General features: G+C 39.6%; 1 protein-coding gene across 4 annotated transcripts in view; it reads left to right on the plus strand.

Annotated features, from left to right (window-relative positions):
• The window catches only part of HIPK3 (homeodomain interacting protein kinase 3), a 97,494-nt gene that overhangs the window by 28,374 nt on the left and 53,264 nt on the right, over nt 1-15,856 (plus strand). For all 4 annotated transcript variants that reach the window (XM_032638918.1, XM_032638921.1, XM_032638922.1 and 1 more), the window contains exon 2: nt 1-1,096. In XM_032638918.1, the coding sequence (XP_032494809.1) occupies nt 3-1,096 (1,094 nt within the window). In that variant the 5' untranslated portion in view covers nt 1-2. The remainder of the gene's footprint in view (nt 1,097-15,856) is intronic.

A 15,856-nucleotide genomic window follows, 5' to 3' on the forward strand; every position in this document is an offset into this window, starting at 1 on the left:
GTATGGCCTCACAAGTCTTGGTCTACCCACCGTATATTTATCAAACTCAGTCAAGTGCCTTTTGTAGTGTGAAGAAACTCAAAGTAGAGCCAAGCAGTTGTGTATTCCAGGAAAGAAACTATCCACGGACCTATGTGAATGGTAGAAACGTTGGAAATTCTCATCCTCCCACGAAGGGTAGTGCTTTTCAGACAAAGATACCATTTAACAGACCTCGAGGACACAACCTTTCATTGCAGACAAGTGCTGTTGTTTTAAAAAGCACTGCGGGTGCTACAAAGGTTATAGCAGCTCAGGCGCAGCAAACTCAAGTGGAGGCACCTCAGATTGGGGCGTGGCGACACAGGTTGAATTTCCTAGAAGGCCCCCAGCGATGTGGATTGAAGCGCAAGAGTGAGGAGTTGGATAATCATAGCGCAATGCAGATTGTGGATGAGTTGTCCATACTTCCTGCAATGTTGCAAACCAACATGGGAAATCCAGTGACAGTTGTGACAGCTACCACAGGAACAAAACAGAATTGTACCACTGGAGAAGGTGACTATCAGTTAGTACAGCATGAAGTCTTATGCTCCATGAAAAATACTTATGAAGTCCTTGATTTTCTTGGTCGAGGCACTTTTGGCCAGGTAGTCAAATGCTGGAAAAGAGGGACAAATGAAATTGTAGCAATCAAAATTTTGAAGAACCACCCTTCTTATGCACGTCAAGGTCAGATAGAAGTGAGCATATTAGCAAGGCTCAGTACTGAAAATGCTGATGAATATAACTTTGTACGAGCTTATGAATGCTTTCAGCACCGTAACCATACTTGTTTAGTCTTTGAGATGCTGGAACAAAACTTGTATGACTTTCTGAAACAAAATAAGTTCAGTCCTCTGCCACTAAAAGTAATTCGACCCATTCTTCAGCAAGTGGCCACTGCACTGAAAAAATTGAAAAGTCTTGGTTTAATTCACGCAGACCTCAAACCAGAGAATATTATGTTGGTGGATCCTGTTCGACAGCCATATAGGGTTAAAGTAATAGACTTTGGGTCTGCCAGTCACGTATCAAAGACTGTTTGTTCAACATATCTGCAATCTCGGTACTACAGGTAGGTGACAACTATTTTTTGGTTATTTGTTAAATGTTGAATTTTTGCTGAATGAAACAATTTTGTGTGTGTATGTGGTGAAAAAGACTGCTTCGGATAAATAGAGATCAAGATAAGTTCAGTTTAGGCTTGAGGTTTTAAAAATCTAGGCATACATAAAAAGGAACGAAATTGAGTTATTTGTGGTGAGGTGGATGGACCTAGAGACCATCATACAGAGTAAAGTAAGTCAGAAAGAGAAAAACAAATACCGTATGCTAACACATATATATGGAATCTAAAAAAACCAGAAGGTTCTGAAGAACCTAGGGGCAGGACAGGAATAAAGACACAGACGTAGAGAATGGACTTGAAGACACAGGTGGGGAAAGGGGAGCTGGGATGAAGTGAGAGAGTGGCATGGACATTTTTCACTACCAGATGTAAAATAGATAGCTAGTGGGAAGCAGCCGCATAGCACAGGGAGATCAGCTCGTGACCACCTAGAGGGGTGGGATAGGGAGGGTGGGAGGGAGACGCAAGAGGGAGGGGATATGGGGATATATGTGTATGTATAGCTGATTCACTTTGTTGTACAGTAAAAACTAACACAACATTATGAAGCAATTATACTCCAAAAACGATGTAAAGAAAACCCCCCAAAACACAAGAGAAGGCAGGAAAAGAAACAAAGGACAGAGGGAACAAGTGAACTCATACTAAAAAGAAAAAAATTTAGGCATAAAATCTGCTCAAGCAGAATAGAAATTGCTACTGCAAAGTTCTGTGCTAAAGACATTGGTTATTTTTATTGTTAATAGAGGACCTGAAGGAATAATAGGTGATCAGTGATAATTAAACAGAAGTCTAAATATTGAGAAAGGGTTTATAGTAATTTTTGTACATATCTTTGGGCACTTTTCAGCACTTAAGAGAGCTAGCTTTTTAATGACACATCTGATGTAACTGAACATTTAGAAAAGTTATAAAAATTCAGATTAGTGATTTTAAGATTTAAACACACTTCCGCGGCTGCCACAAATGTTCAGGCCACTTTTTCATAACAAGTTTTAGTATGGTCTTTCCATATATGCTTTAGGTAAATGTTGTTTTGGTGTTGGTGCTATGGGTGGAATTTGAAGAAGAAAATAATTTCTGTGTACTACAGCCTGGAGTACAATAGATGGTCTTGAAGGTAGCTAATGATTACTATGATTCAAAATATTGTCTTTAGTTTGTAAATGTTTTTGAATTCATAGTATTTTTTTTTAAATTTATTTTTGGCTGCGTTGGGTCTTCGTTGCTGTGCGCAGGCTTTCTCTAGTTGCGATGAGTGGGGGCTACTCTTCATTGCAGTGCATGAGCTTCCCATTGCGGTGGCTTCTCTCGTTGGCGGAGCACGGGCTCTAGGCCTGCGCGCTCAGCAGTTGTGGCTCACGGGCTCTAGAGTGCAGTCTCAGTAGTTGTGGCACACGGGCTTAGTTGCTCGGCGGCATGTGGGATCTTCCCGGACCAGGGCTGGAACCTGTGTCCCCTGCATTGGCAGGTGGATTCTTAACCACTGCACCACCAGGGAGGTCCCTGAATTCATAGTCTTATAATTTTGGGAAATTCTTTTCATTTCAGCCTAAATGAGTTTATGATCTTGGTGTATTCTGGAGCCCCACGAGCCCCAGCACAGTGGGCAGGTACAGGATCTGCCAATATTGGCCATTATTAATAAGTTAGTAAATAGATGAACACATGAAGTTTATTGTTGGAAATTGTTAGAACATGAGGATTATATATTTAGGCCCAACACGGGGTAGTTATTTTCTGGTATTGCATCTGCCTTTGTACTATACCTGTCACCCTGATTAGCTTCTTGCAAATATATGCCTTAGTACCCAGGACAAGATAAAGCAGAAATTAGCTACTACAAAAATCAGCTCCAAACATATGTTCTACCATTAATAGTTTATCAGAAGGAAACCCAAATTTATGTCACTTGGTGATAATTAAGTTTACTAAAATATATGTTAGAAATTAGGAATATAGCCTAATTTACCCTTTATATTCCTGATGTTATAATTTTTAGTATTAGAGTGCTAGATACTGTTCTTAAAACCTTTTTTTTATTTAAAAAATTTTATTAAAATATTTGTTTTTAATTTATTTTTATTTTTTGGCTGTGTTGGGTCTTTGTTGCTGTGTGCAGGCTTTTCTCTAGTTGAGGCGAGCGGGGGCTGCTCTTCGCTGCGGTGTGTGGGCTTCTTGTTGAGGTGGCTTCTCTTGTTGCGGAGCGTGGACTCTAGGCACGTGGGCTTTAGTAGTTGGCAGCATGTGGGCTCAGTAGTTGCGTATGCGTGCCCTAGAGTGCGTGGGTTTCAGTAGTTGTGCCGTGCGGGCTCAGTAGTTGTGGCTCTTGGGCTCTAGAGTGCAGGCTCAGTAGTTGTGCCACATGGGCTTAGTTGCTCGCAGCATGTGGGGTCTTCCCGGACCAGGGATTGAACCCGTGTTCCCTGCATTGGCAGGCGGATTGTTAACCACTGTGCCACCAGGGAAGTCCCTTAAAACCTTTTAGATGGTTTAAAAGGTATTGTAGTGTGGCACTGTAGTGAGTCTTAATTGACAATTAGATTAATTAGATTTAATTAGATTTATTTGATCCTCTGTGCTCTTGACAATTTTTTTTCAATTTAATGTAACACAAGATTAGCTTTTACTTAATATTTTTCTGGAAAAGTTATTTTAATATCTGATTTAACAGCATGAGAGGAATGGTGTTGTTTCCCTCTTGCCTTTGTATTCTGTGGATTCTGTCTTAGGAGCTTTTAGAAGTCAGCTAGCATATTATATAAACCCCCAGGCTCCAGCTGCTTGGGCTCTATTTTTAGTTCACTTGTTAGTAAATGACTTCATTATATTTGGGTCCTGCATTATTTGGCATATCAGATTTAGTTATGTGTGATACCTAGACTCCTTTTCTTTATTTGAAATCTTTTGGATGAGAGTAAAAAAGAGCTTTATTTTTTATACTTGAGATGATCTGTTTGTTAAATGTTTCAAGAGAGTAAAGGAAATCCTTTAAAAAGCAGTCTAAGACACTAAATATTTTATGATATTGGTTTTTAGCATTAGGTCTTTGCACAAATATTAGCCTCTTTTGGGAATAGAAAAATAAGCTATGAATAACTGCTAAGTACAACTAGTAGTTTCTAATTTGTTTTTATACATACATTTCAAGTAAATAATTTACCTGAATTTCAGAAGCTATACAGTTGCTAAATTACAGGTTCTGTGTTTAGATAAAAAAAAAATGAGGCTCTTATTTGTAAAAACAGTACTTGGTGTTTCTTGGATAAAAAAATTTAAAAATGGAGTTTATGTCAGTTGGATGAAGAGTTCGAAGAGTTTATAAATATTATGGTAGATTGGTGAAAATGTAATGTAGCCCTAAATCAGCTAGTGTTTTTTAAAAAAATTATTTTATTTCATTTATTTTTGGCTGCATTGGGTCTTTGTTGCTGTGCACGGACTTTCTCTAGTTGTGGCGAGCGGGGGCTACTCTTCGTTGCGGTGTGTAGGCTTCTCATTGCAGTGGCTTCTCTTGTTGTGGAGCATGGGCTCTAGGCACACGGGCTTCAGTAGTTGTGGCACGTGGGCTCAGTAGTTGTGGCTCGTGGGCTCTAGAGCGCAGGCTCAGTAGTTGTGGCACACAGGCTTAGTTGCTCCACGGCATGTGGGATCTTCCCGGACCAGGGCTTGAACCCGTGTCCCCTGCATTGGCAGGAGGATTCTTAACCACTGCGCCACCAGGGAAGTCGTCAGCTAGTGTTTTAATGTCTAGTATAATTTTGCATAAAAATAGCAGGTAATCATTATTTTTCAGTATTTGTACTTTTTATTTGGAGCTTTGTCAATTCTGCCTTAGTTTTTTTTAAAAATATTTATTTGTTTATCTATTTAAGGCTGCATTGGGTCCTTTTTTTGAATTTTATTTAATTTTTTAATACAGCAGGTTCTTATTAGTTATCCATTTTATACATATTAGTGTATATATTGTCAATCCCAATCTCCCAATTCATCACACTGCATTGGGTCTTAGTTGCGGCATGTGGGATCTTTCGTTGCAGTGCATGGGCTTCTCTCTAGTTGTGGTGCGTGGGCTCAGTAGTTGCAGCGTGCAGGCTCCAGAGTGTGCAGGCTCAGTATTTGTGGTGCATGGGCTTTCTAGTTGTGGCATGCAGGCTCCAGGGCGTGTGGGCTCTGTAGTTGTGGTGCAGGGGCTCAGTAGTTGCAGCACAGGCTTAGTTGCCCCACGCGGGCTTAGTTGCCCCATGGCATGTGGGATCTTAGTTCCGTGACCAGGGATTGAACCCAGTCCCGTGCATTGGAAAGCAGATTCTCAACCACTGGACCACCAGGGAAGTCCCTCTGCCTTAGTTTTTGTTATAAACCTGATTAGGCAATAAGCAGAGGTGTCTCATACTTGATTTTTTTTAAACTCTTTGTTTAAAATAGATTGTATTTAAAAAATGAGGGACTTCCCTGGTAGTGCAGTGGTTAAGAATCTGCCTGCCAATGCAGGGGACACGGGTTCGAGCCCTGGTCCAGGAAGATCCCACATGCTGCGGAGCAACTAAGCCCGTGTGCCACAACTACTGAGTTTGCGCTCTAGAGCCTGAGAGCCACAGCTACTGAGTCCATGTGCCACAGCTACCGAAGCCAGTGCGCTCTAGGGCCTGTGCTCCGCAACAAGAGAAGCCACCTCAATGAGAAGCCCGTGTACCGCAATGAAGAGTAGCCCCCGCTCGCTGCAACTAGAGAAAGCCCGTGTGGAGCAACGAAGACCCAACACAGCTAAAAAATAAATAAAATAAAAAAAGAAAAAAAATTTTTTTCAAATTGCTAAAAAAAAAAAAAAAAAGAAAGCAGGAAGTGAAACTTACCAAATTAAATATTTTTGAGCTAATCACAGTGGGAATACACATAGCCCAGGTTCCAAAGTAAACGATTTGCATTTAAACACAGATTCATGTGTTATTCTATTTTTTTGAACTGTGCAACACAGAAGCATAGTAGGGATATCTTAAAATAGACAGCGGATTGTGGCCAGAAATTGTTGACTACTATAGATGGTGAGGCTGTCTAGCTCTTGTAGTGATATAAGCCAGAAGTACATGCTAAGGGCATTGATTTGCTCAAGGTCAGCATGTTCTAAATTCAGCTGCTTGAGTATGGTTTCTGTCAAGAACACGTAGGGCTCTTGAATGCATAAAAGGTTTTAGCAGCAGAAGGTGCTGTATTTATGAGGTGTGGTGGCAACATTCAGGTCATAAATATCTTTTTCTTCTTTTTTAAATATAGAATTTTAGCCTGTGGTTCTGAGTCATTTCAGAGCATAGAGACAGGAAAGTGGGCTGGAAAGTAACCTGTATAGCGGTTGTATTCTTTGCTACTTATTTTTAGCGTTAGTTGTTGTTGAAGTAAATGCTGCTCTTTTCCATGTGACAGTTGACAAAGAGATATGTAATGGTAAAAAACAATTCAAGCTTATCAGTTTTGGTTTAGGGCATTCCCAACCCCTCATGCCTTTTTAGACCCTGAAGTATCAAAGACAAAGTTCCTGTAACAAAGTTAAGGCACACAGAATGACCCATAAAAAAATAACTAGTATTTTATATAGGGTACTTTATAATAACAGAAGATTGTGTATGTATACTGCATCCTTTTTTCAGGTGCTTCTACATATAATTCCTAGTTTGTTCCTCATGTCTCAATCTCTGTGTTCTTAGATAGATGCTTGGTGGAATTCCTATTTAAGAAATAGAAAACTGAGGCTTATACAGTTCGCACAGGTCCAAGTTTACAATGCAAGATTAACACAATTTTTGTTGAGCCCTTTTTGTGTGCTGGCATTGTGCTAGGTGCTAGGGATACAGATAAAACATGGTTTCATCATTTAATGGAGGAGAAAAATAGTTTGTGTCAAGAAGTTCTAGGGTAGAAGTGTGTGCAGGGTGCTGTGGGAACCCAGAGGAGAGCCCTTAGCCTAATGTGAGGGTTCAGAGTGGGTGTCTGGGGGAATGTTGACCCTTGACTTGAATGAGACTTGAAAGTAGAGAAGGAGTTAGTATTGACTAGACTTTTTTTGGTTTGTTTTTGGCTTGCGGGATTAAACCCGGGCCACGGCCCCCGTGAAAGCGCCAAGTCCTAACCACTGGACCTCCAGGGAATTCCCAGGATTGGCTAGTCTTAAGGAGTGTTCTCTCACAAACTCACCCTTACCTTAGAGCTCAGTATTGGCTGAAATTGCTGGCAGCTTCTTCTCTGTATCATAAAAGTTGTTTTTGCTTAGGAATCTTTAATTAGACAAATAAAAAGTTGTCAACTGGGTTTAGTTTTAACAGAAGTCTTTTTTGTTTGTTTTTGGGTTTTTTTGCGGTACGCGGGCCTCTCACTGTTGTGGCCTCTCCTGTTACGGAGCACAGGCTCCGGACGCACAGGCTCAGCGGCCATGGCTCACGGGCCCAGCCGCTCTGCGGCATGTAGGATCTTCCCGGACTGGGGCACGAACCCGTGTCCCCTGCATCGGCAGGCGGACTCTCAACCACTGCGCCACCCGGGAAGCCCTTAACAGAAGTTTTAACAGAAGATTCCAAAAGTCTATAATGAAGTGGTTTTCAGTGTCATATATTGTGGTCACAGACATAGATTACTTTACTACTATATCAGGCCTTCAAATAAAAATTTTGACAGAGCTCTTAAAGTTTTTTTTTTTTTTGAAAACACCTTTATTGAGCTATAAATCACATGCTATGAATTTTACCCATTTAAAGTGTACAATTCATTGTCTTTTAGTGTATTCATAGTTGTGCATCATCACCACAATTTTAGAATATTTTCCTTACCCCTCAAGAACCCCGATCCCTGCTCCCCAACACTCTTTAGCCATCTTTCCACAATCTTCCCATCTCTAGCCCTAGGCAACAAAAAATCTACTTTCTGTCTCTACAGATTTGCATTTTACAAACATCTCATGAATGTAATCATACAGTACATTGTCTTTTTTAACTGGCTTTTTTCCACTTAGTGTAATGTTTTCAAAATTCATCTATGTTGTAGCATGTATCAACACTTCACATTTTTTGTTGTTGTTGCCAAATAATTCCATTGTATAGATATACCACATTTTATCTATCCATTCATCAGTTGATGGAGACCTCAGTGAAAAGATATGTGAATAGAAAACTGTAATATAGCCCCATGATTAAGTCTGTCATTCAGAATATTTAGTGCCTATAAAGTGTAAAATATTGTGCTGGGTGCTGGTTACACATTGAGGAGCAAAAATATAGACCCCACCATTATGATGTTTACAATCTAATATGTAGATAACCAAAAAGTAATGGGAAAAGGACAGGGAGAGAGACTAACAGGATACTTACTTTTTTTTGTTTTATCTTGTTTTTTAACTTTTTACTTTGTAATAATTTTAGACATAAGAAAGGTACAAAAATAGTGCAAAGAATTGTATGCAGATTCTCCAAGTATAAGCATTTTACCACCCTAGTTTTATCACTCATTCTTCTTTTCTTTCCCTTCCTTCCCTCCCTTCCTCCCCTCCCCCTCCCTTCCTCCCCTCCCCCTCCCCCTCCCTTCCTCCCCTCCGTCTCCCCCTCCCTCCCCCTCCCCTCCCTCCCTCCCCCTCCCTCCCTCCCCTCTCCCTCCCTCCCTCCATCCCTTCCTCCCTCCCTCTCCTCCTCCCTCCCTTCCTCCCTCCCTTCCTTCCCTCCTCCCTCCCTCCCTTCCCTCCTCCCTCCCTTCCTCCCTCCCTCCCTCCCTCCCTCCCTCCCTCCCTCCCTCCCTCCCTCCCTTCTTCATTGCTGTGCGAGGGCTTCCTCTAGTTGCAGTGGCAAGCGGGGGCTACTCTTCATTGTGGTGCATGGGCTTCTCATTGCGGTGGCTTCTCTTGTTGTGGAGCACGGGCTCTAGGCATGCAGGCTTCAGTAGTTGTGGCACGCAGGCTCAGTAGTTGTGACTTACAGGCTCTAGAGTGCAGGTTCAGTAATGGTGGCACACAGGCTTAGTTGCTCCGCAGCATGTGGGATCTTCCCGGACCAGGGCTCAAACCCGTGTCCCCTGCATTGGCAGGTGGATTCTTAACCACTGTGCCACCAGGGAAACCCGTATTACTCATTCTTTTTCTGTGTGTGTGCACATACAGATACATAGGTATATTTTTTCTGTTGTTACAGTGGTTGAGAGCAAGTTTTAGATGTAAAGCCCCTTTACCTCTAAATAATTATATGTAAGAGAATGTCCTTATGTTTAGGAATACACAGTATTCTTAAACTTAAGGACATTCTCTTGCATAACCCCAGTGCAATAATCAGAATCATCATTGGCTAACATCAGTATTATTGATTTGATGAACTGTTTGAACTGCTCAGTACTATTTGATTTGAGGAAATGAAAATCACTTTAGTACTAGTAACTTATTTATAGACTCAATTCAGATTTTGCCAGTTGTCTTACTGTTGACTTTTTTCTTGCCCAGAATTCAAGTTTACACATTGCAATATATATATATATACAGTGGTGTACTACTCAGCCATAAAAAAGACTGAAACTTTGCTATTGCAACAACACGGATGTACTTAGAGGGTATAATGCTAAGTGAAATAAGTCAGACAGAGAAAGACAATACTGTATGATAACACTTATTTATATGTGAAATCTAAAAAATTAGTGAATATAACAAAAAGGAAACAGATATAGAGAACAAACTGGTCATTACCATTGGGGAGATGGGTTGGGGGAGGGGCAAGATAAGGGTAGGGGGTTAAGAGGAACAAACTGTTATGTATAAAATAAAGATACAGCAATATATTGTAGAACACAGGGAATATAGCCAGTAGTTTATAATAAGTATAAATTGAATGTAACCTTTAAAAATTGTGAATCACTATGTTATACACCTGTACATACTATTGTATATCAACTATATCTCAATGTAGAAAAAAAATCACACATTGCATTATTTGCCACATATATCTCTCTAGTGTCCTCTTATCTGGATTAGCTCCTTATTTTCTTTGCCTTTCATGATCCTGACACTTTTCAAGAGTACTGGCCAGTTATTTTGTAGAACTTCCTTAGTTTGGGTTTGTCTGATGTTTTCATGTTACGTGTTTTACCTTACAGAAGTGATGTTTTGTTCTCACATATCAGGAGGCACATGTTGTCAATTCGTCCCATTACTAGTAATGTTAACTTTGATCACTTGACTGAGGTGGTGACTGCCAGATTTTTCTACTATAAGGTTTTTTTCTTTGTGATTAATAAGTATCTTGTGGAGAGGTACTTTGAGACTATTCATATATACTGTTTCTCATCTTATTTTCATAGACCAATTTTAGCATCCATTGATGAATATGGCCTTTAACAGTTATTAAGTGTGGGGTTGCAAAATGATGATTTTCTAACTTTATCATTATCATTCCTCTGTGTAAGGAATTCTCCTGTAAGGAAGAGCTTTCCTTCACTCTGTTTGTTGTTGTATAGACTTATAGATTCATATTCAGTGGGTTATAATCTATTCCTTGTCATTTGTTTTACTGCACAATTGTCCTACACTGTCTAGTAAGAAGAGCCTTTTTAAGCTTGCTCCTGTATCCCTTCAACATGGCCCTGTCCTTCCTTGAGAGCTTACTTGCTGACAGCACAAGATGTTCCAGGCTTACTTTGTACTTTTCCTGCTCAATGCTTGGTATTGGCCATTTTTCTAAGGACCATTGGTTCCTGTTATTGGAGATAATGGTATTTAGGAAACAAGATCTGGATGCTAGTCCCAGATGTGCTCATTGGTACTAGGGTGTTACTGCTTTTAGGTCCTTTGAGTGGCAAAGCTAGAAGATATATATGTGTGTGTGTGTGTGTGTGTGTGTGTGTGTGTGTGTGTGTGTGTGTATGTAATTCTGTATCTATCTGTTTATATATTAAAACGATGATTTCATACTGATATGTTTAGTTCTGACACCTCAGAGTGCATTCTGTCCTCTTCCTTTATTTATGATCTCTTCTCTGACATGAAGAAACTTGGCTCTCATTATCCACAATGTTATTTCTTTGCTCAATTCTAGAATACACTTCAAGTAGTTTTGGAATTGCTAACCCATACCACTGCTAATTTACTAGCCGGAGTATGTATTTATTTATAGTTGTTTTATTCTTTAGCCTTAGACTTGGAGGATGTATTCAAAGTACTGGGTTCCAAAGTTACTTAGGTTAGTTCTTCCTCAACTCCCCTTTCCCCCATCTTCAATGTGATTGTTATTTATTTGAAATATAATTAAGTTCATTTCATTGTATTCCATTTTGGGTCCTTTATATCCTTGTTTATTTGACTATTTGAAACATTAACATAGTTCTGAAAATCAGAGCAGTATTAAAATGTTATCTCAGAAGTGTCATGCCCCCTCTTCCGTGACTCCCCCTCATTCTTTCTACCTCATTCCTACCCAACTCCTTTTGGTAATCATAATCATTGGTTTTTTACTTTATTCTCTGTGTGTGTGTGTGTGTGTGTGTGTGTGTGTGTGTTTGGCAGTGGGTGCAAGTAAGCAGATAAATGTCTCAGTTCCCCTTTTATAAGAAAGATAACTTACTGTAGATACCTGTTTGTGCTTGGCTATTTTCCCTTAACAGTGTTTCCTGGAAATCGCTTCATGTCAGTTCACAGAGATCTTTCTCATTCTGTTTTGCTGCTTAATAGCACTTTATGGTGTGTATTACCATAGTTTATTTAGCCATTTTTCTTTTTTCTTTTTTTTTTTTTTGGCTGCACCACACGACTTGTGGGATCCTAGTTCCCCAATCAGGGATTGAACCTGGGCCCTCAGCAGTGAGAGCACAGAGTCCTAACCACTGGACTTCCAGGGAATTCCTAACCATTTTTCTAACTATTGTGTATCCCAATTACAAACAATTGCAAAGAATAACTCTGTACATATGTATTTTTGTCTTGTTGGAGTTGCATCTTCAAGGTAAATTTCCAGAAGTGGAATTAGTCAAAAGGTAAATACATGTGTAGTTTTGTTAAATATTGCCAAATTCTTTTCAGTAAGGACTGTATAAATTTGCATTCTAATCAACAATGTATGATAGTGCCTGCTTCTATATTGCCTTGCCAACAGAATATGTTGTCATTCTTTTAAAATTTTGCCAAGCGTGGTATATTTGTGATATTAATTTGCATGTGTCTTATGAGTGAAGTTAAATATCTCATGTTTAAGGATCATTTTAAAATTATAGGGTGTGTGTGTGTATGTGTGTGTATGTTTGTGAGTTGCCTATTCATATCTTTTGCCCATTTTTCTATCAAGCATTTGGTCCTTTGTCCCTCAGATTTTAAGATTTCTTTATATATGAGGGATATTAGCTCTTTATGTATGATATATGTTGCCCTTTTTAAAAATTTTGTTTTCATTTTTTATGTTTTTTGCCTTGTGAAAATTTTGTGTGTGTGTGTGTGGTCAATTTCATCAATCTTTTATTGCTTCTGGATTTTAAATCATAGTTAGAAAGCCTTTTTCGTACACCAAGTTTAAAGAGGCATTTGTCCTCTTTTCTTCTAGTACTTATTGAGATAGTTTTTTAGCATTTAGATCTCTAATCCATTTCGGGTTTATTCTTGTAATTGGTGTGAGGTGTGGATCTAATGTTCTTTTTCCAAATAGCTAATCAGTTGTAGGGACCTACTTTAGATTGAGTGGACAGGGAAAAAGCTCTAAGGACATGATATATTAAACTAAGATCTGATGGGAGCCTGCCATCCACGGTGGTTGGAATGAGAGACCTAGACAGAGGAAAGAGCACATGTGAAGGCTCTGAGATTAGAAAGAGCTTGGTTAGGTAAAGAATCTGAAAGCCTGCCAATGAGACTTCGGCCTGTTGGAGTGGGTATAGTAGTAGAGGTGTGACTTGAGGTTGGAGGGTAGCCACAGTATGGTTTATGTCTTTATCTCTCTGGCTGCTCTTTCAAGGGGGAAGGGGACAAGAATGAAAGTAGGAGTATAAAAACCATTAGGAAGGAGGCATTAAAGTAATCAATCCACAGAGAAGAGGTGGTGCCAGTGGAAAGAAATCGATAGATTTGAGATACGTTTTAGTATTAATGTGTCTATTTTGTTTTTTACTAGAATTAATTTTTTTCCCTTGAGGAGATAGATGCTTTGTTATGGTTGATATTTGTTGACTTAAATTGTGTGTGAGTTTAGACAAACACCTGACTTCCATGGCCTCAGCTTTCTCATTTGTCAAATAAGAATGTCATTATGATTCAGAGTATATTTCTATATATATACACTTAACCTGGAAAGCTCTACTAGACATGACTGCCTGAATCAGAGGAAGTGAAATAATAGCCTTAAAAAATTTTTAAGCTAAATCATGACATTTTGCTTTTAAATTTAAGTTACTTTAGGCTGTTTTTATAATTCCCCCAAATCAGTGGTTATTGTTTATCCCCTAGAAATGACTACTTTTTCTTATCATATATTAAGAAAAATATTTAAACAAAAACAGTGTCACAGAATACATTGTTTTGCAATTTGCTTTTGGTTAACTGTATATCTTTGGACTTTTTTTTTTCAATATAAGTTTCTGTAGAGTAATCTTACTCTATGAAACTATTTAAATAGAAATTTCATATGTGACCTCCATTTAAATACTAATTGAACACATCAACTGTAAAGAGACAATTATAAGGCAGTAGAGAAAAATGGGATGTCAGACGATATTAAGGAATTACTGAATTTTTTAATGTGAGAATTGTGGTTATTAAAGTACCTTTGAGGTATTGTTTTAAAAAATTTTCTGGGACTTCCCCCATGGTCCAGTGATAAAGAATCCATCTTCCAATGCAGGGGACGCAGGTTTGATCCCTGGTCGGGGAACTAAGATCCCACATGCTGCAGGGCACCTAAGGCTGCGTGCCACAACTACCGAGCCCTTGCGCCTCAACGAGAGAGCCCACGTGCTGCAAACTACAGAGCCCACGCGCTCTGGAGCCTGTGTGCCACAACTAGAGAGAACAAACAAACAAACAAAAGCCCAGCATGCCACAACTAGAGAGAAGCCCGTGCAACGCAACAAAGATTCCTGCATGTTACAGCTAATACCCAACACAGCCCTCCTGCCCCCCTGAAAAAGTTAATTTTTTAAAAATTTATTTTTTCCCTGCCCCATGCAGCATGTGGGTTCCTAGTTCCCCAACCAGGGACCGAACCCGAATGGTCCCCGATTCAGGGACCTGAATTGGGAGCTCGGAGTCTTAACCACTGGACTGCCAGGGAAGTCCCCTGTTGAAGTATTTATAAATGTAATATACCTGGGATTTTCCAACTACCACCTAGTGGGTAGCCATTATAATTTTAGAGTCTTTTTGTTGATGCACTGGTAATTTTTGAAGCTGGGTGATTGGTAGATGGTGGTTCAACTGTACGTATTTGAAATTTTCTATAATAAAAAGTAAATAAATGCAATTAGGTCTTAAACACTTTCAAATTAAATGCCAAAAATAGTTATCATAGTTCTTAATATCCATGGAATATACTGGTAGTTTCCTAGAGAGTGGATTTTTTTTTTTTTCTTTTGCGGTACGCGGGCCTCTCACTGTTGTGGCCTCTCCCGTTGCGGAGCACAGCACAGGCTCCGGACGAACAGGCTCAGCGGCCATGGCTCACGGGCCTAGCCGCTCTGCGGCATGTGGGATCTTCCCCGACCGGGGCATGAACCCGTGTCCCCTGCATTGGCAGGCGGACTCTCAACCACTGCGCCACCAGGGAAGCCCTAGAGTGTGGCTATAATCAAAAGCAGAGTTTTGGGTGTGGGGGAGGGATATAAACTTCAAAGTGTAAGATTCAAAATGTTTGATTAAATAGAATTGAAATTTGATCTTTTATGTCTTTACCTTGCTAAACTTTTTTTTGGTGGCTGCATCAGGTCTTTGTTGCTGTACACTGGCTTTCTCTAGTTGCGGTGAGCGGGGACTACTCTTTGTTGTGGTGAGTGGGCTTCTCATTGCGGTGGCTTCTCTTGTTGTGGAGCACAGGGTCTAGGTGCATGGGCCTCAGTAGTTGTGGCTCGCGGGCTCCAGAGCGCACAGGCTCAGCAGTTGTGGCACACGGGCCCAGCTGCTCCGTGGCATGGGGAATCCTCCCGGACCAGGGCTCAAACCCGTGTTCCCTGCATTAGCAGGTGGATTCCTAACCACTGCACCACTAGGGAAGCCCACCTTGCTAAACTTTCATGAAGCTTTTTGATGATAATATTTTAGTTGCAACTGTGACTAAGTTCCTTTAGTTTCACGATTGAGTGATTTAAGTCACTTTAAATACTTTCAGATCAACGTGACTAGCTAAGACACTTTCTGAATTTTAGTTAACTCCTCTTTTTTCTTTTTACTTAGATTTAGACAATTTTCAATTTCTAATAGGTGAAAAATAGAAATCTTGATTATTGATGGGAATTAAAAAAACCTTTTACAGTTTGTTTTAGAATTATTTACTGAATTATAATTTGAGATACATTAATATTTAGGAAGGAAAGTTAAACATAATTATTCTAAAAATTGCTACATAATATTAGACCACTTTTGTACTTAGCTAACCCCTTTCTTTATGTATTTCACTCTGAAAAATTTTGTCCATACTGCTACCTACATATTAGAAAAACAAACTGATATCTGTGCTATATCATCTTGAGCTAACAATTTGGTGGCCAAAATTATTTTTA

The sequence above is a fragment of the Phocoena sinus genome, chromosome 8, assembly GCF_008692025.1.
Source record: "Phocoena sinus isolate mPhoSin1 chromosome 8, mPhoSin1.pri, whole genome shotgun sequence".
Taxonomy (NCBI): domain Eukaryota; kingdom Metazoa; phylum Chordata; class Mammalia; order Artiodactyla; family Phocoenidae; genus Phocoena; species Phocoena sinus.